The 23594-nt window shown below is 44.5% G+C and overlaps 1 protein-coding gene across 2 annotated transcripts; it reads left to right on the plus strand.

Annotated features, from left to right (window-relative positions):
* Positions 782 to 21669, plus strand: LOC102174834 (phosphatidylcholine transfer protein). 2 transcript variants are annotated; one of them, XM_018064084.1, is made up of 7 exons: positions 782 to 966; positions 7620 to 7734; positions 11304 to 11383; positions 13021 to 13192; positions 14136 to 14203; positions 15342 to 15388; positions 20781 to 21669. In XM_018064084.1, exons 1-7 carry the CDS (start codon positions 826 to 828, stop codon positions 20791 to 20793), a joined length of 636 nt encoding a protein of 211 aa, XP_017919573.1. In that variant the 5' UTR covers positions 782 to 825; the 3' UTR covers positions 20794 to 21669. The 2 variants fall into 2 exon arrangements, with proteins under 2 accessions (XP_017919573.1, XP_017919572.1); XM_018064083.1 differs by lacking the exon at positions 20781 to 21669 and having other exon boundaries at positions 15342 to 16176.

Raw genomic sequence — 23594 nt, forward strand, 5'->3', positions numbered from 1 at the left:
TCCCAATGGTGGCACTGTACAATTATGGAATAGTTTTCTTAATCTTTTTTGTACTTGTACCATTGACCACTAATTTAGCCTTCTGGGGAATCCCATGGACCTCTTCTCAGACCAATGTTTTAAAGTGCATCACAGAGCAAACGAAACATTGCTGTAGCATCCGACCCCTGAGATTTTCAAGCATTTCCACTCTGTCCATCTCACCTCCCACTTGTATCCAATTGCTCTGAGACCTTCGCTAACCTTCTTCAGAGAAAGTAAAGGAGAGACATGCAAGCAATTTGGAAATTATGCAATTTGGAAATTATGTTTCTGAGATGGTAGTAGTGTCTTCTTTTTCTCTTCCTGTTGAAAGCCTCCCCATTTCCTAAGCCCTCCAGTACTCTTGCCTGGAAAATCCAATGGATGGAGGAGCCTGGTAGGCTGCAGTCCAGGGGGTGGCGAAGAGTGGATTCGACTGAGCGACTTCACTTTCACTTTTCACTTTCATGCATTGAAGAAGGAAATGGCAACCCACTCCAGTGTTCTTGCCTGGAGAATCCCAGGGACAGGGGAGCCTGGTGGGCTGCCGTCTATGGGGTCGCACAGAGTCAGACACAACTGAAGTGACTTAGCAGCCACCTTTATGCAGATCAAGTCCGACCCTTCTCTAGTTCTGTTCACTTTGATTTCCTGCGCAGCCCTGGGTCTGCCCAATCCTCAGGGCCGACCCCTCGAGGCCCCGCCCCCTCGAGGCCCTCAAGGCTCCCCCCTCCTCCCCCCTCCTCCCCCCTGCCCCCGTCTAGTCCCTTCCTGTCGCGAACACGAGGCCGCCGCTGTGGAAGGATGGAGCCTGGGGCCGGCTCCTTCTCGGAGGAGCAGTTCCGGGAGGCCTGCGCCGAGCTCCAGGGGCCCGCACTCTCCGGGGCCGCCTGGGAGCTGCTGGTGGAGACCCGGGGCTTCAGCGTCTACCGGCTGCTGGACCAGGTAGCTGTCCGCCGCTAGAGGACCGCGGGGCGGCCGTCTGCGGGGGGCAGGGTGGGGAGTGCTCCCGGGGGTGGGGGTGGGGGGACCGGACAGGGCAAGTGTTTTGTTACAAGTTGATGACAGAGTGAAAACGTGGGTCTGCGGATTCTTACTTAGCCCCACGCACTTGTCTGCAAGGGACGTGAGCCTCGCTCCCGGGTGGGTGCCAGTGGTATCTGCGTGGCGGGGACTATGTTAAGCTTGAATCCAGGAAGAAAAGCGACTGGGCTCTTCAGAGAGTGGATGTGCAGGGTGGTATGTGTGGCGTGAGGAGTGTTGCTGAGAAGGGACCTAACGTCGTCTCTAGTCATTTCACTAACTTGCTCCTTTGAGTGCTGCCTCATTCCTTGTAAACTGCACCGAATAACTTTAGCCTGAAGAAAAAGTCTGGGGAAAAGTTAAAGGGTAGGAGGAATGGAGTTGTGGTGTGCCCCTGTTATGCCCAAGTCGCGAAATCTCCCAATGACCACCAGGGAGCCGATATCCCATGCAAAAGCAAGAGTTTTATTACCAAGCTCGAGCTGGGGCTCCCACCGATACTGACGCAGTGGCTATAGGGAGGAGCACAGGTTTTGGGTTACATTGGTTATATAGGGAGTGTTCATGAAAAAAAGAATTTCTAGGTAGGGGGACGTCTGATTGGTCACTTTCTTTCGAAGGTGGCTCAGAGGTCAAAGCGTCTGCCTGCAATGCGGGAGACCTGGGTTCGATCCCTGGGTTTGGAAGTTCCCCTGGAGAAAGAAATGGCAACCCACTCCAGTATTCTTGCCTGGAGAATCCCAACGACAGAGGAGCCTGGTAGGCTACAGTTCACTGGGTCGCAAAGAGTCGGACATGACTGATCGACTTCACTTTCACTTTCACCTAGGTAGACCAGGAGTGCCAGAAGGGTTAAGCCAGGAGATTCTGGTTTGGGGTCTGATTGGCTCGATGGTGGTGGGGTGAGGTCAGGGGATTTCCAAAGGCTCTTTTCCTGGAACCTTACAAACTTGAGTTTTTCTGTTAACAAAATGGAGTAGCTTAGATTCTTCACCCGCAGGCCTTTGGAGCCAGGTAACCCGCCAGGTGGAATGATGGCCTGTCATCGGTTGCTCTGTGTGCTAGCTGCTGCATGGTGACCAGGTTAAAAGTCTCCTTTAGGCAAAGTAAGTGAAGAGCAGGTTTCCTGGCAGAGACCAGAGTATTAAACTGTTAGAGAAGGGAGGAGCTCTGAATCTGTGTGTCCCAGGGTCACTGGGTACAACAAGATGAGCAGGAAGCTCAGTGTAGAGCACGCAGAATTAATTTCTGAGTGTCATTTAAGCACTTACCTTGCTGCAAAAATGGACATGTTTTTAGAAAAAAAATCCTTTTATCTTCTGGATAAAATCGTTTCATTTTACACATCGGCCACATCCAGGCATTTGCCAGATGTTGGCAATTCACTGCTCAGATGTATCTGATGTCTGGCCCCTTTCCCTTCCCCTTTTCCCCTTGACCTTATGAGTGCCACCTCTTACCTAGAATTGCAGTGATCTTCTGACTCGCTTCTTGGCCTTCTACCCTTTCCCTGCCATCCTGCACACCTGAAATCAAGCACCTGAAAGAGATTGTGATCTTATCGTTCCCCTTCCAATGGCCCTGTTGATTGTGTAAAAAATATTACCTACAGTAATAGCTAACTTATTGCGTGCTGTCTTATGCTACGGGCATGGTTAAGTGCTCTGCAGACACTGACTTAGTCCTCACATCGGTGCCATGTTGTCAGGCACTATATAGACTATCACCTTATTACCAGTTTGGAAATGGATATATGGAAAGGGTAAGTTGATGGCTCAAGACTCACTCTGGGGTTGGAACTCAGCTTTCTAGCTCCAGACCTATGCTATGATACACTCCGCCACTGACTCTGAGAGAGGGCAGTATGCCAGGTGGACTGTGCTCAGGGGACTAGGCTGGCCCAGGGCCCATGGCTCCTCCACACTGGTCCTGTTCTCCCGCCAGCCCTGACCACCCCCCTCACATCCCTTGAAGGGCTTGTGCTCTTTTGCTTCTGTGCCTTTTATCCCACAACAGCTGATGCCTGAGCTGAGACAGAGTGTTTGGTTTTGTACTGTTTCCATTGTGCATTGATATGGAGCAGGGCCCACCTCCCTCCTGGGGTGATGATAGGCATTCAGAACTGTTCCTATCTCTCTGAACCATAATATAAGTCTTATTTCCACCTGTTCTGGGCATGAGGGCCGTTATAGTACATTGATGTAAGCTACAAGTCTTTCCAGAGAGCTCCCATAAGTTGGAGGCCATACGCTTTCCATAGGTGTGGCCTTGAGCCTCAGCAGCTAGGCTGGGGGCCACTGCCCATGGCCACCGTGATCTGCACGTGTATTCAGTGTCTAGAGACCCTGTTGTTCAGGTGCAAGCCCTTTCCTAGAACCTTAGTTGCACATCCAGTGTTATTTGCTGCCTGACCCTTTTAGCTAGAGCTTCATTTTCTTTCCAGGTTGACTCCCATCCTTTACTTTCCTTCTGGAAGAGAATTCTCTCGAATCCCTCGGTTAGTAAATCTTGTCTTCTGAATGCCACTCCATGTCCAGGTGAATTCAGCTTGTCCTACCCTGCCTAGACCTGCACTTATCTCCCCTAAAACCCTGTGCCCTCTTCTGTCTTGTGATCCGGCGTGGTTTCATCCACCATGCATGTTGTTGATATTATGTGACTCTGTTTCCTCCTCCACCCACTTCCCTGCCCAGAGCCATTGTGCATATGGCCTTGGGTCCCCAGGTCCCTGAACTGGAGGTCGAGCCAGAAAATCCTGGCCCCTCTGTTAATTTTCACCTTGGATTACATACCAGACTATTGCCTAGGTCATTCCAGGTCAGGTTTTTCATTGCAGTTATTATCATCTGGCTTTTTCAATTCCTCCGACTGGTGTACAGAGTGAATTTTTTGGGGGCCCTTTAATGTGAGGGGACTAGCAGGGGGTCTTGTTGATCCACTTGACTTTTGATGGAGTTGCATTAAGACCTTTACTTCAGTCCCATCAATAGACACATTATTCATCTTATTTCTTAATAACCATCTACAGATTTCCACTCTGCTGGAATGAGTCCCTTGATTCTTCGTGTCTCTTCCTATTTCTTGTTAATGTGAAACCCATAAGGAGAAGCTGAGACAGATAATCCGATAAGGCTTCTTGAAATGCTTGATTTTGTTTCAGTAAGGTTACGTTCGGTACCCATACAAAAATAACCCTTTTCATCAAAAGTGAAGTTGCTTAGTCGTGTCCGACTCTTTGTGACCCCATGGACAGTAGCCAACCAGGCTCCTCCGTCCATGGAATTTTCCAGGCAAGAATACTGGAGTGGGTTGCCATTTCCTTCTCCAGGGGATCTTCCCGACCCAGGGATTGAACCCGGGTCTCCTGCATTGTAGGCAGATGCTTTACCCTCTGAGCCACCAGGAAAGTCCTTCTTGCTAAATCTTTGTTGAGTAAGGGACATGTTCAATGGATGAATGTCCTGATTATGATAAAGGCAGTCCATCATGGTTTGCATACAAATCATATTAGCTGTTTCATCAGGGGTGTACCATTTGGAATTTATGGAATAAGAACAATCAGACAGTCCCCCTTCTCAGACTTTTCAGTGACTTTTATCCAGTTGAGCCAGGCTGATTGTTCCATAGGGAATAACCTGCTGTGAGTCTGAATTTGTTCCATAGGGAATAACCTGCTGTGAGTCTGAATCAGGGAGGTGTGATCATGATCTAAAAATGATGCTGTGACAAAGTTACTGTCACATGATTTGAAAAGACTGACATAAGCATAGAGGTACTTGAAAGAGTATGCAGTGTAACAGATAAATTGTATTTTAAAATAAAAAAAGATTGTGGCTTCTTTTTAGTAGACAGGAATAATTCTGAATCTTGTTCTTGAACAAATGAATACTTTTGATATACACCTTTTTATACTTTTCCATTTTCTCTTTTCCTGTTAAATCGCAGAATTTTAGGCTTAGAAAGTCTCTTTGCAACCATTCTGTCCAATTACCATCACCCTTTCTCATTTCTTTTTCCTGCTTTCTTTGCCTACTCTGTTTCCTTGTTCTCACCTTCTTTTTCCCTTCCAAAGTGTAGTGCTAACTTATCTTTACATGGTCCCTTAATATACAAAATGCTATTAAACATACGTTTTCATTTATCCCTCTCAACAAATATAGAAGATGGGTAGAGACAGGTTTCTTTTCCTATTTTATGGATGGCAGTAAGACCCAAAGCGAGCCACACAAGACCTCATAGCTAGTAACTAGATGTGAACCAGTGTACTTGGATAAACTCAGTACCAAATATGTAGCTTGCTTCAATTCAGAACTACATTCTTTTTCTCCAAGCTAAGCAAAGCTAACCAGTCAATCCTAAAGGAAATCAGTCCTGAATATTCACTGGAAGGACTGATGCTGAAGCTGAAATTCCAATACTTTGGCCACCTGATATGAAAAACTGACTCATTGGAAAAGACCCTGATGCTGGGAAAGATTGAAGGCGGGAGAAGAAGGGGATGACAGAGGATGAGATGGTTGGATGGCATCACTGACTCGATGGACATGAGTTTGAGTAGGCTCCGGGAGTTGGTGATGGACAGGGAGGCCTGGCGTGCTGCAGTCCGTGGGGTCACAAAGAGTTGGACACGACTGAGCGACTGAACTGAACTGAAAGCAAAGCTAGTGCAACACTGCTATGTGCTTTGCTATTCTGTGTGGTGCTGTGGAAAAGAGCATGGATTTTGGAGGCAGATAGTCTTGGGTTACAATCTCTGCTCTGTTCCACTATCATTCATTTATTCAGGAGATATTCACTGCATGCCTCCCATGTCGTAGTGCCTTGACAGGTACTGGGCGTAAGCAGGGAGCAGGAAGCTGGAGCTGCTGGTTCAGTGAATGAGCTTCTTAAACAATAAACAGTATTCACTGATGGTAATAAACATAGTATATAATGAAATGGCAGCTGAAAAATGCTACAAAAATGTAAAGTGGGATGAAGGGATGCAGAGATGTTATGGCAGAGATGGGGATATCAGGTGTGCTTTAGATATAGGGAATCTGGAAAAACCCTCTTCCAGAGGTAACAATTGAGTGGAGATATAAATGAAATAAGAGATTGCGTCCTGCAAAGATCAGAGGAGAAATGGACCAGAGAGTGTTTCTCAAAGCTCAAGAGCTGCTTGTGGGGCTCTCAGGACACCTCTCAGCCCTGTTAGAGCCCCGTATTGAACTGCGTTGGAGTGGAGCTTGGATGGCCCTTTTGAAAAGTTCCCTTTCGCATAGAGGCTGATTATTCTGTCCTGTGTACTTTGGTGTGTTGCTTCTTTTTGTTTTTTAATGTGAAAGCTTCCCAAGAGATTTTAATGAGCGTGCTGTGTTATAAACCACTGTAGTAGAGGGAACGCTGAATGCTTAGTTCCAGAGCCAGGCTGACCTGCCCTCCTTTTCCAGGAGGAGCCAGAAGGACGCAGGACCAGGGTGAACCTGGTGTTGGAGAGTGGCCAGGAGTCAGGGCCCACTTACTACTTGGGGGATATTGGCCGGCTGCTATTTCATTTTAAAATCTCCGCTTCCTCATTTGCAAAACAAGTATAATTCTTGCTTTTTAGGATCATTGGCTTCTTACAAACATTGAATGGAATGAGACATGGCAGAGTGATTCTTGACTTTGAGCATACCCTAGACTCATCTGCAAAGCCTGTTAACATTCACAGTTAATATCCTACTCCGTTTCAGATTCATTGGATCTGGGTGGGACTTGAGAGTTGGCTTTACATTTCTTTACTTCTCCTCCTCCTTCTTTTTAAAATTGTATTTTTACCAAATGGCCAGGTGATACTGAAGCTCCATGGATGATGCTTGGTGAACCATTGAAGTCAGGGGAGCTTTTCACGTGGTGCTCAAGTTGCACCACCCCACGTGGTGGCACCGAGAGGCGGGAGAGGGAAGAGCGTAAAGGAAGAATATCTTAAGGTGAAAGTAATGTCCGCTTGAAGACTCACTCTTCCTGGTTTTTAAATTAGTGGCCACTTGAGAGTGGGTGTGGTCCCCTGAACAGCAGGGAGAAGCCCTCTGGATTCAGCCCCCACTACTTGTCTGAGAGCAGCTCCTATCACTTTTCCCCATCACAGTTCTCTGGTCTCCCTGACTTTCTGTTCTTTGAGTAAGACAATCAATCCATCAGCCTGTGAGCCTTCTCCCTGCCAGGAATGGGCTTTTCTCATCTTCCCGTGGCCAGCTCCTTCTAATACTCAGAACAAACTCTTCTGATAAATCCCTCATAGAGACATTCCCTGAACACCTGGTGATATGCAACAAACCACCAGCCCCCCAAAACTAGACACCATTTATCATATAGCCTTCTTTTATCCTACTTAAATTACCTGGATAGCTATCACCAGCACCTGTGGCAAAGAACAAATAGAACTATGACAGCAAGATCAGCAAGCTCTTCACCTGTTTTTTCACCATTGCATTTCCAAGACTGCAGAGGAGATGCCCAGTAGTGAGATGGCACAAGCAACTATTTTTCATATGCTGTGTAATAGCAACTTGGGAATCAATAGGCTGTTTCTATCTGTTCTCATTTTACAGCCAACTGGACTTTATGAGTATAAGATCATTGGTACTCTGAGAGCTCCACCAGGTCTACTTGCAGATACCTTTACGAATTTAGGCTATATAAAACGGCGGATCCCACAAGTTACAGGTGAGTGACGTGTATTCCTTTAAAAAAAGCAATTAGAAGGTAGGGTCTATTGCTATTTTCTCTAACCAGCAGAGATCACTAGGTTTACTTTCTATTATACTATGTTTCATTTTTATTTTGGCTTAAATATCTGAGGTGCTCTGCTGAAATATTTCTAGGACTTCCTTTTTATACTTTAAGAGATTCACTCTCCTGTTTGCTCCTGTTTGAACTTACTACAAGTTTGTTGTCATCTCATACACACACACACACACACACACACACACACACACCTGGAAGAGCATGGAAGGCTTCTTGGAGGAAGTGATCTCTGAGCTTCGTTTAACAAATTGAATCAAAGTTTTATAAACAGCAAGCATATATATACATGGTGAGGTGAAAAGTGAAGTGTGAGTGGGTTAAGAATATCTGGTCCAGGGAACAGTATGAGTAAAAGGAGGAAGGCATGAAACAACATGAATTTTTTTTTTTTTTTTTAAATCTGGGAGCAGTTGGATGCTTTTGGATTGTTGGGGCAGCAGAATCTGGAATTAGCCTGGGAGGAGAGTCCAGAGACCCAAGGGCCTAGGCTGGTCACCTAGCTACACTTCTTAGATTTTTTCCCAGAAATGATGGAGAATTATGAGTGGCATTAGATAGGGGATCTTTCTGGCACTTAGAGCAGGGAGTGACCTCTGCTGTCCCAGGCACAGTGGAACAGATACAGCTAGCTCAGGGGCCAGAAACCCTGACAGGCACTTGCTGTGGCTAGGAATCCTGGTTGCAAGGAAGAAAAGCTAACAAATTGCAGTGTAATGAAAGGAAAATTGTGTATTGGTTCAGGACATAGAAAATCCATGGTTGTCTGGCTTCCAGGATAGCTACACATAATAGTTCATTTCTCCAGCTTGACTCTGTTTTCTTCTGTATTGACCACATTCTCAGGCAGATTCTATGTCATGCAGAGAGGCCACCAGAAGATGCAGGCTTACATTTTAACCAAGTACACAACCCCAGAGGACCAGGAATTTTCCTACTGATGGCATCCAGAGTCTCAGGATTGGCTCTTCTCGCCTCAGCCTGGATCATACATTATTTCCTTTGGCATGTTTGTCATGGTTTAGGGCATACTAAAATACTCTTACTTTATGGGGAATGGTGGTGCCATATAGTCGAGGTTTAGGGCATGCTAAATACTCTTACTTTATGGGGAATGGTGGTGCCATATAGTCGAGGGAGAAGCCAGATGTTCTCTGTCCATCTGCCTACCAGTTGTGATTCAGTCATGTGCTGTAGCCATTTACAGAGCCTCTGATGTGTGGTACTTGCTATCAACAGTCCACACTGTGGAGTATGGTCCAGAGGCTGCAGTACTTTGACTTTTCTGGAATAATCCTGAGGTTCTTAACCTAACTCTGGTCCTCCCAGATCTTCTATAAGCTACCTGAGAACCTTTACAAAGCCACTTTTGGGCCTAAACTTGCTAAAGTGGCAAGCCAGGATTCTGTCCACATATGCCTTCCCTGAACTAATCACTGTGACCATGTTCTGCTGATTTTCCCAGCCTTGAAATGAACACTGAGTCAGTCTGGGAATACCAGACAACCTGACCTGCCTCTTGAGAAATCTGTATGGAGGTCAGGAAACAACAGTTAGAGCTGGACGTGGAACAACAGACTGCTTCCAAATTGGGAAAGGAGTATGTCAAGGCTGTATATTGCCACCTTGCTTATTTAACTTATATGCAGAGTACATCATGAGAAACCCTGGGCTGGATGAAGCACAAGCTGGAATCAAGATTGCCGGGAGAAATATCAATCACCTCAGATATGCAGATGACACCACCCTTATGGCAGAAAGTGAAGAACTAAAGACCCTCTTGATAAAAGTGAAAGAGGAGAGTGAAAAAGTTGGCTTAAAGCTCAACATTCAGAAAACTAAGATCATGGCATCTGGCCCCATCACTTCATGGAAAATAGATTGGGAAACAGTGGAAACAGTGGCTAATTTTATTTTGGGGGGCTCCAAAATCACTGCAGATGGTGACTGCAGCCATGAAATTAAAAGACACTTACTCCTTGGAAAGAAAGTTATGGCCAACCTAGACAGCATATTAAAACGCAGAGTCATTACTTTGCCAACAAAAGTCTGCATAGTCAGAGCTATGGTTTTTCCAGTAGTCATGTATAAAGAAAGCTGAGTGCTGAAGAATTGATGCTTTTGAACTGTGGTGTTGGAGAAGACTCTTGAGAGTCCCTTGGACTGCAAGGAGATCCAACTAGTCTATCCTAAAGGAGATCAGTCCTGAGTGTTCCTTGGAAAGATTGATGTTTAAGCTGAAACTCCAATAGTTTGGCCACCTGATGGGAAGAGCTGACTTATTTGAAAAGACCCTGATGCTGGGAAAGATTGAAGGCGGGAGAAGGGGATGACAGAGGATGAGATGGTTGGATGGCATCACTGATTCAATGGACATGAGTTTGAGTAAACCCCGGGAGTTGATGATGGACAGGGAGGCCTGTCATGCTGCGATCCATAGGGTCTCAGAGGCGGACACGACTGAGTGACTGAACTGAACTGAGCAGTCCTGCTTAAACCACATAGTGGAGAAGGAGGTAAACAGTGATGCCCTGAAGGAGAATGAGAGTCTGGTGCAAGAAGGGGAGAATCATAGCTGAGCAGGCAAAAGCAGCAGATGTCTACTCATTCCCTTCCTTTCAAGGTCATCTTCAACCTCTTGTAGTAATGGACTGATAAATTCTTTACTCCATGGTCTGCTTCTAATAGGTTTTCTTTCTTTCAAAAGCTGAATTAGATAATACATTTCTGTGCTGTCAGCACCTTCTCAAGGGATTCTCTTGTTTCCTTGAGAAACTTAGGCTTGGCTCCTTCTCTAAATGGTTAGTTGGACTCTTCCCACACAGCTTGAGCACAGAGGCTGTGCACTTCATAGCGTCACTTTGCTCTCTCTCTCCAAGAGCTGATGCTATTTGCACACAGTAGCATGGTGGATATTAAGGAGATTTGGTCCCTGTAACTGTGACATAAAGCAACATGGGAGAGAGGCAAAAATCTTACAATTAACATAGTTAAGCCACCTTCTAGATTTTTAGGAAGAACAGTAACCTCTCTGGAAACTTCATTTCTAAACTGGGTTGCTCAGTTCCAGGACACCTGCAATATGTCACAGTTGAAGAGGAGGAGAAAGGTCACAACAGAAAAATTATTGGCACTGTAGTGCCATCTGATGATTACCAAGATTTTAGAACTTGAAAATTTATTTTTGGATGCCCAATGTTGTTTCACTGCATTCTGCCTTAGAATGCTGTTTGTGGTATACAATGAACAAGTTTTGTTGGGTTCTTTTATTTTTACTGTGTTTTTATATCTACCAGACACTGTCCCTGGACAACAAGATTTCAGTGGTTCTAAATACCTGACTTTCTTTAAAATTCAATGCCTCATGAGTTAGTGGTTTATCACCCTATAAGGTTGTCATATCAAAGCTTCATGTTAATTGAAGCCAAAGGGACTGCCAGATGCAATAACGTCTTTTGTGTTGTTGTTTTCTGTTTTGCTTTGTCTAATAGAAGCCTATGAAACAGAATGCAATGGAGAAACCGTGATCTACATGAAAATGGAGTTCCCTTTTTTATTGTCCAACAGAGATGTATCCTTTTCGAGTGCATACTATTATTCAGCTTTCTAAGTGTTTTTGTTCCCCATGGCCATGACCCAATGGTGGTATATCCAGAAGGTGTGGACAACATTGTCTTTGACTTTTGCATAAGCATCTACTAAAGCTGTTACTTCTTGTGTAGCTTTCAGACATCTCAGTGTGATTTCTGGGTCTGACGACATGGAGCATCTATAATTGTGGGAAGGCAGCTCATATTTCCTGAGAATTTTCCTAGAAAATCCTTGTACCACAGATTTGGGGGCCTGAAAACAACTTTTCTTTAAGAGTATTCAATACATTCCCTCAGTCTGTAGAGGAGGTAGCTGGGACCCAGAGAGTTAAGGTGACCGAGGTGCACAGTCAGGCAGTTAGCAGCCGACTCGGAGATGGAACTCAGGCCCCGCATTTCCAGCTCTCTCCACCACCCCTCCTCCCCCGGCATTGGCTCTGGACCCTGTGTGTGTGTGTTTCCTGCTCAGTTTCTTCAAATTGAATTACCTTCCCTGTAATAATGCCATAGACATAGTGGCTGGTCTGTGAATCTTTATTGAGATGAAATGATTATATTACTCTTGGTAAACCTGAACCAGAACCATTGAGGACATTTGCCTACCAATATATGGATATCTACATACCTTTCTGTGGTCACCAGGTGTAAGTAAGCTTGCCTGACCATCCTCTGTGCCCAGAGGTCAATGATTAGGGCTTAAGGGGAGAACAGAGAGCAATGACCCCATTGTTTCCTGAGTGAGATTCTGCTCCAGTCTTTCTCCAATGCCCCCACCAAGCCTGTCTACAGGCAGTGTTACTCTCTTTTCTTACACAGTTAAAGTGAAAAAGTCACTCAGTCATGTCCGACTCTTTGTGACCCCGTGGACTGTAGCCCGCCAGCCTCCTTTTTCCATGGGATTCTCCAGGCGAGAATACTGGAGTGGGTTGCCATTTCCTTCTCCAGGGGATCTTCCCAACCCAGGGATCAAACCCAGGTCTCCTGCATTGCGGGCAGACACTTTATCCTCTGAGCCACCAGGGAAGTGAAGTGAAGCCGAATCTCAGATAAATTAAGTTACCCAGGATAACAGCTGATAAATGACCAATCCTCTGAGATCTCAGTGCTTTATTGGAGAAAGGAGGAGTGGGTTTCCCTCATAATTAGAGCAGAAAGGAATCATTGACAGGTAGGTAATGCATGCTCTTGAGCTTCCCAGGTGGCTCAGTGGTGAAGAATCTGCCTGTCAGTACAAGATATGCAGAAGCTGTGGGTTTGAGCCCTGGGTCAGGAAGATTCCCTGGAGGAGGACCTGGCAACCCACTCCAGTATTCCTGCCTGGGAAATCCTATGGACAGAAGAACCTGTCAGGCTACAGTCCATGGGGTCACGAAGAGTGAGACACCAGCTGGGAACTGAGTATATACACCAAACCTGCTATGAAAAGAGAACACCAGGGGGGAGGCGACAGGGCTCTGCAGGGATTTTAGGCAGACCAAGCAGGAAGTGAACTGACAGTTTAAGGGAGCAAACACCAAGTGGAGGCGACAAAATAATTGCCTTTTGCTTCTGACTGGTGGGCTTTCCTTTTATCCATCTGAGAGGTTTGACTCTGGTCTTGCCTTGACTGGCAGTGTAGTGCGTCTATGTGCAGCAGCGGCGAGAACTGGACTTCAGAGGGCGGAAGATACAGGTGGTCCTGGCCAAGGGCACCTCAATGCCACAGTTTCCAGAGAGGTCAGACTTCATCCGGGTGAGGCAGTGCCAGGTGAAGCTGGCCATGGAGAGCGATGGCAGTAACCGGAGCAAAGGTAAAAAGAAGGCAGCTGTCGGTGTGCTGGCGTGCCCTATGAAGGCTGTGGTGACTGTGAGGCTCAGAAAATGCATGTTGTGTTTTCCCTGAGGTCAGAGAACTGGGCATGGGCTCCAAGGAAACAAAGGAGACTCGGTTCACCCCAGAAGTTTGGCTACAATGCGAGGTGGATGTTTAAATCTGATCAATCTATTTTTTACTTACTCTTGCATTGTCCAAATGAAATAAAAACATCGAAGTGAACCAAAAGGCTTAGGAATTCACTTCAGGCTGCTCTTCTTCTGTACATTCTGGCTGGAGGTGAGCAGGAAGGCTAATGGGATCATCTCCGAGGAGGTACCTCTCACTCAGCAAAAACTAAAGGACTCAGGACCTGTCTGCCTTGAGTTCCATACTCAGGAGAGAATCTGGGAGGGGTTCATGTGGCCACCTGCTGGACTGGAATGGGTGTGGCCTTGAGACTGCAGTAAAATCTGAACAGTTGTTCTGATGTGCGTTAGATCTGCCACCTTGGATGCATCACCCCCTTCAACTTTTATAATTAAGGTAATTGAGAGGAATAACTAAGTGAGATATATATCCAAATATCTAGCACTTATGCCATGCTATGCACTGCTATGCTAAGTCACTTCAGTCGTGTCCAATTCTATGGACTGTAGCCCTCCAGGCTCCTCTGTCCATGGGGATTCTCCAGGCAAGAATACTGGAGTGGATTGCCATGCCCTCCCCATCTAGCACTTGCCATGGGTTTAATAAATAGCAGCAGAATATGACTTGACTATTTGCCAGAGTGTTTATATTAAGTCTCCCATGAAGGAGATGGGAGAGTCCACTTAAATTGTGTGTTACCTCCCTCCTTAATGTCTTGGCCTGAATATAAACCTGGATGTTTGCTGCTGTATTTTTCCTCCTTTTATATTGTCCTTTCTTTCCCTCTCTAGTATTAATTCATTGCTTCATAAACCCTGGTGGCATTATTCCATCCTGGATCATCAACTTGGTTGCCAAGGTGAGACCCCCAGAGGCAGGATGGGAAGTGTGTTTGACAGATATTGACTTAGCCTGTGGGGCTGTTTGACTGAAGAGATGTGCAATCTCAGGCCTCATGATGCTCTTTTACGAAGCAGCATGTTTGACTGACTCTGGTTAGGACTGGGGTTGCCAACACCCAGGACTGAGGTTGGGACAAAAGACCCAGGTAAAGACAAAATCCTTACCTGGAATATCAGCTCCCCACTATTTTCCCACCAAGATCCTGCCAGCATCACTCCCTGGAACCTTTGGACAATAACCTGCTCCTTGAAGGAACAAGGGTGCTTGTGGACCCTGTATCTGCTTATGGAGGAGTTAGGCCAACATGGCTTGGGAGACAGTGAGATATGTTCAAGCCTGGGGAAGCCTCCAGTTTCTTTTTTGTGTTTTCTTTCTATAAGGAGAAGGGACTTCAGTGGTATGCAGATCACCCATGGAGACCATTCAGTCTGCTTTGTGAGGTCCTACTCATGGGCTGGTGGGCTCACCAATTCCCAGGGAGAGTGAAGAAGTACACAAACTTGAATAAAACACATCATAGTTTGAATTCTGGTCACTACTTCTGACTATGTAATCTAGGGAAGCTATCAGTTTCTTCCCTCCAAAAAACAAACAAACAAACAAAAAAAAATGGGGATGGATATTTCCACAATGTAGAGCAGGAGTAACCAAAACAACATTTGGGGAAAGTCTGGGCATGTTCAGCACTAACTAAGGGATGACATATCCTGCCTCTTGCTTCCAATTCTTACCAATTTCTAATTTTGTAAAGCAAGTCCTTTCTTTCATCTTTTTGGAAGAATCACACAGCCCAGTCCAGTCCCATTTCCTGAGTTTTTCTTTTTCTTTTCAAAAATAGTGACTTAGAATTATCTTAGCTTTCTACTAGTAAAAGCTAAAATATGCAAGGTCTGACAACTGTGGACCCTACCTTACCTGTGCCCCGAGTCTTACCTTTTACATCATCAGTGACAACATTCTCTTGAAATCTTATCAGGAGCCCTATTGTCATATTTATTATTCCCCAAGGCATCTTCCTTCACCTCTGCCACATCCTGAGAATCAAGAGTAGTTGCTGTGAGGACAGAGTAATGACAATCTCCTTTTCTTTGCAGCATGGAATTCCCGGCTTCCTGGCTGACCTGGAGGATGCCTGCCTGAGGTACCAGAGGAGAACCTAAGAGAGATTTGGGAGCTCTTTGTTCATGCATGATGTCCCTGGAAGTGCCACAATTACTGATGCTCAGCATGTCTGTCATTTTTCCATCTCAGAAGCCTGCACACTCTCCAGCACCTTGTGCCCGAGTGTGCCAGCCTGATGCCTACCTTCCTTTCCCATTCTGCCCACATACTGCCTTGTTTCACTGTAGAATGTGGGTCAGATTCGGAAAACCCTTGTTTATTTTTTAAAAGGGGAATCCTCAGGAGGGAACCCAGTCATTCCATTGTTGCATTCTCGGGGGATGGTTGGTGGAGGAGTGGTAACACTGCCTAAGAGTGACTGACCCGAGGAAGCTGTCTTCTTCCCACATGTGAGCTTTTGCAACACAAGAGGGTGACTTCTTGTAGCAGCTGCATTACCTTCAGAGTTGACTCGCAGTACAGAAAGAATGGAAGACTCATGTCCATTTCCCATTTGCTTTGCTGACTTGATTTGCCTGATTTGAGATAATAATCTACTAAGCCTCTCCCCATTTCTATTTGTAGAGGATCATGAGCAGTTTCGATTCAAATCATTTTGAAAAATGTTGCAGACCTGACTACACGTATAGTGTGGTGACAGTTATCTCAATACTGGTATCTAGGTTTTTCTCTGCCACTGGAGAAGGCTGTCTGTACTTCATTAGCTCTGAATTTCTGGACACTGAGGCATCAAGACAGCTCTGGCAGTTAACAGAAACCAACCTGTTTTACACACAGCATTGAATAAATTTTCTTTTAGGCAAGGAATGGATTTCTCTTCTAGAATGTTTGGAGATGTTGGAGGGATAATTTTTGTTGTTGTTCAGTTGGCTCAGTTGTATTTGACTCTTTGCAACCCCATGGACTGCAGCATGCCAGGCTTCCTGTCTTACACATCTCCCAGAGTTTGCGCAAACTCATGTTCATTGAGTCAACGATGCCATCCAGCCATCTCATCCTCCATGTCCCTATCCTTCTCTCGCCCTCAATCTTTCACAGCATCAGGGTCTTTTCCAATGAGTTGGCTCTTTGCATCAGGTGACCAAAGTATTGGAGTTTCAGCTTCAGCATCAGTCCTTCCTATGAGTATTCAGGATCGATTTCCTTTAGGATTGACTGGTTTGATATCTTTGCAGTCCAAGGGACTCTCAAGAGTCTTCTCCAACACCACAGTTGAAAAGCTTCAATTCTTTGGTGCTCAGTCTTCTTTATGGTCCACCTCTTGTATCTATACATGACTACTGGATAGAAAACAGCTTTGACTAGACAGACCTTTGTCAGGAAAGTAATGTCTCTGATTTTTAATGTACTGTCCGGATATCTCACGGGGTTGACAGTGGCCTGCTGCAGGTTCAGGAGCACTGGCAGCAGCAGTCCTGGGAGGCACGGCAGGCATACTGGCATAAGTCCTTTAGGAGGAGGCTGCCATTACCCCTATCATAGAGCCTATAGCCTGCCATAAAGACTGCAAACTCTAGGACTGGGCTGCCTCAGGCCAGACTACCGGGAGGGAGCACAGCTTCACCTACCAGCCGAAAACTGGATTAAAGATTTACTGAGGAGTGCAGGTAGATGTGACTGCCGGCACACTCAGTGCAGGCGGCTGCGATGGCTGGCACACTAAGCGTGGCCGAGAGGAGCTATCCCACATCTGAGGTCAGGGGCAGCGGCCGAGAGTGCCAGGCTGCGATGGCTCACCAACGGCCGAGAATAGCCACCCTGCATCGGAGGTCAGGGGCAGCGGCCGGGAGGAGCCACCCCCCTTCCGAGGCCAGGGATGGTGGCCGGGAAGGTCAACCCATGTCCAAGGAGCAGTGGCTGTGCTGGCACAGGAGGGCCTACAGGAGCTATCCATGCCCGCGGGGCATCCCAAGATGGGCAGGTCATGGTGGAAAGGTCTGACAGAATGTGGTCCACTGGAGAAGGGAATGGCAAACCACTTCAGTATTCTTGCCTTGCGAAACGCATGAACAGTATGAAAAGGCAAAAGAATAGGATAATGAACGAGGAACTCCCCAGGTCAGTAGGTGCCCAATATGCTACTGGAGATCAGTGGAGAAATAACTCAAGAAAGAATGAAGGGATGGAGCCAAAGCAAAAACAAAACCCAGATGTGGATGTGACTGGTGATAGAAACAAAGTCCGATGCTGTAAAGAGCAATATTGCATAGGAACCTGGAATGTCAGGTCCATGAATCAAGGCAAATTGGAAGTGGTCAAACAAGAGATGGCGAGAGTGAACGTCAACATTATAGGAATCAGCGAACTAAAATGGACTGGAATGGGTGAATTTAACTCAGATGACCATCATATCTACTACTGTGGGCAGGAATCCCTCAGAAGAAATGGAGTAGCCATCATGGTCAACAAAAGAGACTGAAATGCAGTACTTGGATGCAATCTCAGAAGCGACAGAATGATCTCTGTTCGTCTCCAAGGCAAACCATTCAATATCACCGTAATCCAAGTCTATGCCCCAACCAGTAATGCTGAAGAAGCTGAAGTTGAACGGTTCTATGAAGACCTACAAGACCTTGTAGAACTAACACCAAAAAAAGATGTCCTTTTCATTATAGGGGACTGGAATGCAAAAGTAGGAAGTCAAGAAACACCTGGAGTAACAGGCAAATTTGACCTTGGAATGCGGAATGAAGCAGGGCAAAGACTAATAGAGTTTTGCCAAGAAAATGCACTGGTCATAGCAAACAGCCTCTTCCAACAACACAAGAGAAGACTCTACACATGGACATCACCAGATGGTCAACACCAAAATCAGATTGATTATATTCTTTGCAGCCAAAGATGGAGAAGCTCTATACAGTCAGCAAAAACAAGACCAGGAGCTGACTGTGGCTCAGATCATGAACTCCTTATTGTCAAATTCAGACTTAAATTGAAGAAAGTAGGGAAAACCACTAGACCATTCAGGTATGACCTAAATCAAATCCCTTATGATTATACAGTGGAAGTGAGAAATAGATTTAAGAGCCTAAATCTGATAGATAGAGTGCCTGATGAACTATGGAATGAGGTTTGAGACCTTGTATGGGAGACAGGGATGAAGACCATCCCCATGGAAAAGAAATGCAAAAAAGCAAAATGGCTGTCTGGGGAGGCCTTACAAATAGCTGTGAAAAGAAGAGAAGTGAAAAGCAAAGGAGAGATGGAAAGATATAAGCAACTGAATGCAGAGTTCCAAAGAATAGCAAGAAGAGATAAGAAAGCCTTCTTCAGCGATCAATGCAAAGAAATAGAGGGAAACAACAGAATGGGAAAGACTAGAGATCTCAAGAAAATTAGAGATACCAAGGGGACATTTCATGCAAAGCTGGGCTCGATAAAGGACAGAAATGGTCTGGACCTAACAGAAGCAGAAGATATTAAGAAGAGGTGGCAAGGAAACACAGAAAAACTGTACAAAAAAGATGTTCACGACCCAGATAATCACAATGGTGTGATCACTCATCAAGAGCCAGACATCCTGGAATGTGAAGTCAAGTGGGCCTTAGAAAGCATCACTACGAATAAAGCTAGTGGAGGTGATGGAATTCCAGTTGAGCTGTTTCAAATCTGGAAAGATGATGCTGTGAAAGTGCTGCACTCAATATGCCAGCAAATTTGGAAAACTCAGCAGTGGCCACAGGACTGGAAAAGGTCAGTTTTCATTCCAATGCCAAAGAAAGGCAATGCCAAAGAATGCTCAAAGTGAAGTGAAGTCGCTCAGTGGTGTCCGACTCTTTGTGACCCCATGGACTGTAGCCTATCAGGCTCCTTCATCCATGGAGTTTTCCAGGCAAGTGTGCTGGAGTGGATTGCCATTTCCTTCTCCAGGGGATCTTCCCGACCTAAGAATCGAACCCGGGTCACCTGCATTGCAGGCAGACGCTTTACCGTCTGAGCCACCAGAGAAGCCCCAAAGAATGCTCAAACTACCGCACAGTTGCACTCATCTCACATGCTAGTAAAGTAATGCTCAAAATTCTCCAAGCCAGACTTCAGCAATACATGAATCCTGAACTTCCTGATGTTCAAGCTGGTTTTAGAAAGGCAGAGGAACCAGAGATCAAATTGCCAACATCCGCTGGATGATGGGAAAAGCAAGAGAGTTCCAGAAAAACATCTATTTCTGCTTTATTGACTATGTCAAGCCTTTGACTGTGTGGATCACAATAAACTGTGGAAAATTCTGAAAGAGATGGGAATACCAGACCACCTGACCTGTCTCTTGAGAAATCTGTATGCAGGTCAGGAAGCAACAGTTCAAACTGGACATGGAACAACAGACTGGTTCCAAACAGGAAAAGGAATTCATCAAGGCTGTATATTGTCACCCTGCTTATCTAACTTATATACAGAGTACATCATGAGAAACGCTGGACTGGAAGAAACACAAGCTGAAATCAAGATTGCCAGGAGAAATATCAATAACCTCAGATATACAGATGACACCACCCTTATGGCAGAAAGTGAAGAGAAACTAAAAAGCCACTTGATGAAAGTGAAAGAGGAAAGCGAAAAAGTTGGCTTAAAGCTCAACATTCAAAAAACGAAGATCATGGCATCCGGTCCCATCACTTCATGGGAAATAGATGGGGAAACAGTGGAAACAGTGTCAGACTTTATTTTCTGGGCTCCAAAATCACTGCAGATGGTGATTGCAGCCATGAAATTAAAAGACGCTTACTCCTTGGAAGAAAAGTTATGACCAACCTAGATAGCATATTCAAAAGCAGAGACATGACTTTGCCGACTAAGGTCCATCTAGTCAAGGCTATGGTTTTTCCTGTGGTCATGTATGGATGTGAGAGTTGGAATGTGAAGAAGGCTGAGTGCCGAAGAATTGATGCTTTTGAACTGTGGTGTTGGAGAAGACTCTTGAGAGTCCCTTGGACTGCAAGGAGAGGCAACCAGTCCATTCTGAAGGAGATCAGCCCTGGGATTTCTTTGGAAGGAATGATGCTAAAGCTGAAACTCCAGTACTTTGGCCACCTCATGCGAAGAGTTGACTCGTTGGAAAAGACTCTGATGCTGGGAGGGATTGGGGGCAGGAGGAGAAGGGGACAACCGAGGATGACGTGGCTGGATGGCATCACTGACTCGATGGACGTGAGTCTGAGTGAGGTCCGGGAGTTGGTGATGGACAGGGAGGCCTGGCGTGCTGCGATTCATGGGATCGCAAAGAGTTGGACATGACTGAGCGACTGAACTGAACTGAACTGATGGTGGTGGTTGCTGTTTTTTTTGTTTTTGTTTTTTCCTCATAGTGGAAGGAGGTGGAACTTTCTATAATAGAGTGTGTGAAGTTTCAGATTTCTATGCAAAGTTAAATATGCTGCAGTGTAATGTCCATTAATTGCCATTTCCTTCTCCAGGGCATCTTCCTGACCTGGGAATCGAAGCCGGGACACCTGCATTGCCGCAGACACTTTTCCATCTGAGCCACCCGAGAAGCCCCAAAGAATGCTCAAACTAACTGCACAATTGCACTCCTCCTACTCGCTAATAAAGCAATGCTCAAAATTCTCCAATGCTCATATCTCCAAGAGATAATGTGTCCATTATCTCTTATTTCTCTTCCTTAACTAGTCATTTTGGTAGTGCTTATGTATTTTTGTACTATTTTAATGAATTTACATAGTCTTACATGCTTGGAAATGTTCAGAAGTCTGATCAGTACTATTTTGTCAGTCTAGTTTAATGTCAAATAAGAAACAAATCTGGACTTAGTGTTGGAGGTTATTGTATTAGGAAGAATACTTTGACCATAAGATCCATGATTTTCTCAGGAGTGAGGCAGAAAAGTCTTTTTTTTTTTTTTTTTTTTTAACAGAGAGAGAGGAGTCAGCAAGACTGAAACCGCATGTGGGGAAAGTGAGGTGAAGGTGGTCTGCTGGAGAATAAAACAGAATATCTTACCCTGAGGCCAGTTCATTCTCAGCAAGGCTGGATGCTGCTTAGACTGAGGCTGGGCCAAAATGCAGAGTCTGGAGGAAGGAGATGCTTAACTAGTTTGGTTAACAAGTATTTTGTGTGTACTGATTTTTGGAATAAGTAGCTTAGCGGATCATTTGTGGGACCGTCAAAGGGAATTTAGAGGTGTTGTGCCTAGCCTTGTGATAGGTAAGCAAACTGTGTGTGTATGTGTGTGTAAAAGTGATTCTATTGTGATAAGCTGTTTTTTGAAACACAAAGCATGCGAGAGTTTCTCAATCTCCGTTTTTCGGGATCACAGAGCTCAAATAAAATTCTCAATAAGAACCACTTGTAATAAGCAGGATTGCTTTTAGCTGCAAGTAACAGACAACTGGATTAACAAAGTCTTAAACAAGTGAAAAGTGAAAGTGAAGGTTACTCAGTCGTGTCCGACTCTTTGGACCCCCTGGACTAGACAGTCCATGGAATTCTCCAGGGCAAGAATATTGGAGTGAGTAGCCGTTCCCTTCTCCAGGGGAATCTTCCCAATCCAGGGATTGAATCCAGGTCTCCTGCATTGCAGGCAGATTCTTTACCAGCTGAGTCAGCAGGGAAACCCCAAAGAGAGGTTTATATTTCTCACCTAGCAAGTAGTCCAGAGGTTAGCAGTTGCTGGCATTGAATCAGTTGATCAACAATGTCAGTAAAACTTTGAATATTTTCCCTCTGCTCTCTCATTTTTATTGTCTCTTAATCACAAAATAGCTGCTTCAGCTCTAGACATCATACCCATATTCAAAAGAAGAAGGAATTGTCTTATGGCTAGCTCTACCTGTAAAAGAGAGAAAATTATTAGCTGTGCAATTTTCTTAGTAAGAAAGAGAGTATATGCTATAATGAATCTCCTGTTTCTTCTGGGAATTATATTCTACACATGATATTAACTGATTCTCTACCATTGAATAATTCTTTTACCACCTGTAGTGTAGGAAATCACAGTATCCTGTGATCAGTGGATCATTAGAAAAGTATGTTGTTTTTCAGTCGTTCAGTCGTGTCCAACTCTTTGTGACGCCATGGACTGAAGCACACGAGGCTTTCCTGTCCTTCACTGTCTTCCAAAGTTTGCTTAATCTCATGGCCATTGAGTTGATGATGCCATCCAGCCATTTCATCCTCTGTCTCCCCCTTCTCCTCCTGCCCTCAATCTTTCCCGACATCAGGGTCTTAAAAAAGAGTGGATATATATATATATATATATATATATATATATAACTAGTTCACTTTGCTGTACTGCAGAAACTAGGCCAACAGTGTAAATCATCTATACTGCAATTAAAAGGAATTTAAAAAAGAAAAGCATGCTTCGTATTTTACTTTAGATAAAGAAATTAAGCCATTCTTAGAAGTGTTTTTCTGGAGGACCTTCAGGAAAAGCCAAGCACCTGTTGAGTAAACTTGTTTAGAGTCATTTTATTGAAATGTTAGAATTTCAAAACGTATCTGCAAAAAATTTTGCACCAGAATTATATCTCTAATTTGAAAGAGAATTACACATCAGTACATTGTCCAAATAAAACTAAGATTTATGCTTCCTCCTACTAAATTATTTGTACAAACAGTGGTACCCAGTCCTGGTGAGATGCTTCTTTGCTACTGGTGAGAGTATACATAGGTAAAATTCTTTCTTAAAGATTTATAAAAAGTATAAAGAGCATTAAAATGTTAATGTCATTTACCCTAAAATTTCTCTCTAAAGAAGCATTTTGCTTGCCTAATGAAGAAGTTAGAATTATGAACCAGGTTTGTCCATTTGGAATAATTTTTCCAGCAGTGTTCATAATTGTGAAAATATATGGAAACAGAAATAACTTATAGAATAATAAAATTAGCTGTGATCACTCAGTTTCAAAATGATGTAGTTAAAAATAAGAATACAGTCTGTTTATACTATCTTATCCCATTTTATAACACATAGAAATATTTATTTACTCAAAAATATGCAAAATATTATCAGTTGGTATTTGAGGATTATGAAGTTACATGTTTTAGTTTTCTTTATTATTTTGGCATCTTCTATTTCTTCTCAATGAATATGACTTACTTTTATAATTATGAAAATTTCATTTTTAAAAGACATAATGAAAATGTGAGTTTGTTTCTTTTGAAACAAACCCCTTCTTTTGAAAGAATTGAGGGGTAAAAAATTGCTTTGACCCAGAATTTGAGTGGGGCTACTAGGTGCTTGAAAAGAACATTTCACTGATGGACTA

This window comes from Capra hircus, chromosome 19, assembly GCF_001704415.2.
Source record: "Capra hircus breed San Clemente chromosome 19, ASM170441v1, whole genome shotgun sequence".
NCBI lineage: Eukaryota > Metazoa > Chordata > Mammalia > Artiodactyla > Bovidae > Capra > Capra hircus.